This window comes from Mus caroli, unplaced genomic scaffold, assembly GCF_900094665.2.
Source record: "Mus caroli unplaced genomic scaffold, CAROLI_EIJ_v1.1 scaffold_20002_1, whole genome shotgun sequence".
Lineage (NCBI taxonomy): Eukaryota > Metazoa > Chordata > Mammalia > Rodentia > Muridae > Mus > Mus caroli.
Window position 1 is genome coordinate 4,711 of NW_018391259.1, and position 3,001 is coordinate 7,711.

Below are 3,001 nucleotides of genomic sequence, written 5' to 3' on the forward strand. Positions count from 1 at the left end.
TATCTCAGCAGGAACTCCTGGGCTCAAACTTTCAGCAAGCTAGTTGGTAGTCACAGGAAGAGAAGACACTAGAGAAGTGATTATAGAGTTTATTACTAGTTGTAAAAAGGGAAAGGGAAAGTTTATTACTAGTTGTAACCAGGGAAAGGGAAAAATTCTCTAAGTGGGGAAAAGGAAAATGTTAGTCTAAGTGGGGAAAGGCAAAAAAGTCTCCTCTATTGATCCTGTTCATCTCTTTGCCCTCAATACTTATACATTTTTTCAGAATACATGATCACACGTTACAAGGTTCATCACAACTTCACACAAAAAATCAAATCATAAATTTAAATTGAAGTTTACAACAGGGAATGTTTACATGCATATCCATTAGGAATAATTATCTAGCTAAATATCCATCACCTGTCTCAGCTCCACAGGTTCATTGAAGGTTTAAAACCATAACTATGTTATTAGTGAAGTTTTGTATAGATAAACTCAGTTGATATTTTATCTTCTGTCCTAACACCTATAATAAGTCATTAGTTTCCTTTTTATGACCTTTGGTAAATTGTTTTACAACCTCTTGGTTGTTTTTTTCTTTTCTTTTCTTTTTTTTCTAGAGGGGGGTTTCTCTGTATAGCCATGGCTGTCCTGGAATGCACTCTGTAGACCAGGCTGGCCTCAAGCTCAGATATCTGCCTGCCTCTGCCTCCCAAGGGATTAAAGGCATGCGCCACCACTGCCCGGTTTACAACCTCTTGGAATGTGCTCTGAGTAGGAGAAAATCTGGTTACCATCTAAGAGCAATTAACTGGTGACATCTGAGAGACTGGCAGAGTTCTCATTGCACCTTTGATTATCAGAAAAGGAGCTAATAGCAGTCCCAGTATAAAAGAGCTTAATAATCACAGATATAATTTTAGGAATTCTTATAGGATAATCATTAATATTTAAGTCATCTATTTGATTATATAGCATCACTCCACGATAGTACAGCTTTGTGGATCTGCAGAGATCTGCATCAAAGGGGTATGATATTACTTAGTGTTAGTTATGTATGTTTAATAACAACAGGAAAAGCATATTAATAGCAGGAATCTTTCCTAAAATGAGTCCCCTACAGCCTTGCTTAATGAGGGCTTACCTTTTGCAGATTATTTAGTAATCCGAGGCAGCTTCAGGATGATCACCTGCTAGTTATTAGCTTGTCCTATTATGTATGGCTCCTGACAATACATATGGTGTGTTTTGCTCATATCCACCTCCCATGTCCTTCAAAACTTTCCTGTCATCATCACATTCCTTTTTTAAATTCCATGTCCTCCATTAAAAACAATTAAGCCACTGAGTCCGATTAGTGCTGCATAGGTATATGGTCATCCACCTGTGAGGGACCATCCCATTAAAAATAATGCTCCATCCCATAACAGTCAACTGTCAAATAGTTCCTCATCTTAGTGTTGAGGGCTCATGTGCCTCTCTCCTATCCATGCTAACATGTTGATTGGCTTGATATTATGTAGGTCTTGTGTAGGCAACCACAGGTGCTAAGCTCATGAGTGTAATTATTTTGTCACATCTAGAAGACACTGAGAAGCAAACTTTGAAAACTGTGTTCAGTTTAAACATCATTGTCTTAGACAGACCACATACAAAGAGCTAACAAAGTAATACCAGGTACCAAGTAAGCCAGGTGATTACTATATCTGTCTGCTTCACCATGTTATTACTACATCTGTTAATTTGAAAGGTCTACAGAAGGTCTCCTCAATGTTTTCATTCCTGCCTTCCTCTTAAGGATGGCACCTGTCCAGATGCTATGCTTTCTCAGGTAAATGTGCTGCCTTCTTCAGCACTCTCTTGAGGGCCTCCTTGATCTCTGTGTTCCTCAGACTGTAGATCAGAGGGTTTACCATGGGGACGAGGATGGTGTAGACCACAGACAGCACCTTGTCTGGCTTTGTGGAGTGCTGAGAGCTGTGGTGCATGTACACAGAGAGGCCGGTTCCATAGAAGAGAGTCACTGTTGCCAGGTGGGAGCCACATGTCTTGAATGCTTTGAACCGGCCTTTGAATGAGGCCACTTTCAGGATGGAAACTGCAATGAATACATAGGATAAGAGAATAACAAGGAAAGAACCAAACCCAACAAAAACAGCTGCCAGGAAAAGAACCAGCTGGCTGATGAAGGGATCAGAGCAAGACAAGGGAATGATCTGAGGAATGTCACAGAAGAAATGACGAATGACATTTGGCCCACAATAGTAGAGATTAAAACAAGCAACTGTTTGAACAAAGCTACTCAAGAATCCACTCCCATAGACACCAGCAACCATCCTCCAGCAAAGACTGGGAGCCATGATGGCTGAGTACTGCAGAGGGCTACCAATGGCCACATACCTGTCATAGGCCATGGCAGCGAGCAAGCAGCACTCAGATGCACCCATCCANGCCANAACAAAATNCTGAGTGGCACAAGCAATGAAGGAAATTGTTTTCTCTGNTTTTAAGAAGTCTGAAAGCNTCCTTGGNGTGATAGAAGAAGAATAGCATATATCTATAAATGACAGGAAACTGAGAAAAAAGTACATGGGTGTTTGTAGGTGAGAGTCCATTCTGATGAGGATGATAAGGCCCAGGTTCCAAGTCAGAGTAATGAGGTAGGTCCCCAGGAAGACAGGAAAAAGGATGAGCTGCAGCTCAGCTTGGTCAAAGAGCCCCAGGAGGACAAACATGGCCACAGAGGTGTGGTTTCCATCTCCCAACACAGATGTGCTTGGCATCATCTGCTGAGGAAAGGTGAGAGAAGGTTATGTTATTTTTTTATCTCATAACACCCACCTCAGCCTATTCCACCCCAGAATGTTGGGTGTCATGTCTCATTGTTTCTCAGAAAAAGATATCAATCTTTGCTTTTCCTTATTAAAGACTAGTCGCATGGAAAACGATGTTTTTGGTGAGTTGATAAGTCAAAGCATTCTATGAAAAATCCTTTATCCGGGTAAGATGTAAAACATCC

General features: G+C 40.9%; 1 protein-coding gene across 1 annotated transcript; it reads right to left on the minus strand.

The window, feature by feature from the left end:
• Positions 1–1,799: 1,799 nt before the first annotated feature.
• Positions 1,800–2,768, minus strand: LOC110289077 (olfactory receptor 5A1-like). Its single transcript, XM_021155281.1, has one exon. The coding sequence runs from the start codon at positions 2,766–2,768 to the stop codon at positions 1,800–1,802; it is 969 nt and encodes a 322-aa protein (XP_021010940.1).
• Positions 2,769–3,001: the final 233 nt, after the last annotated feature.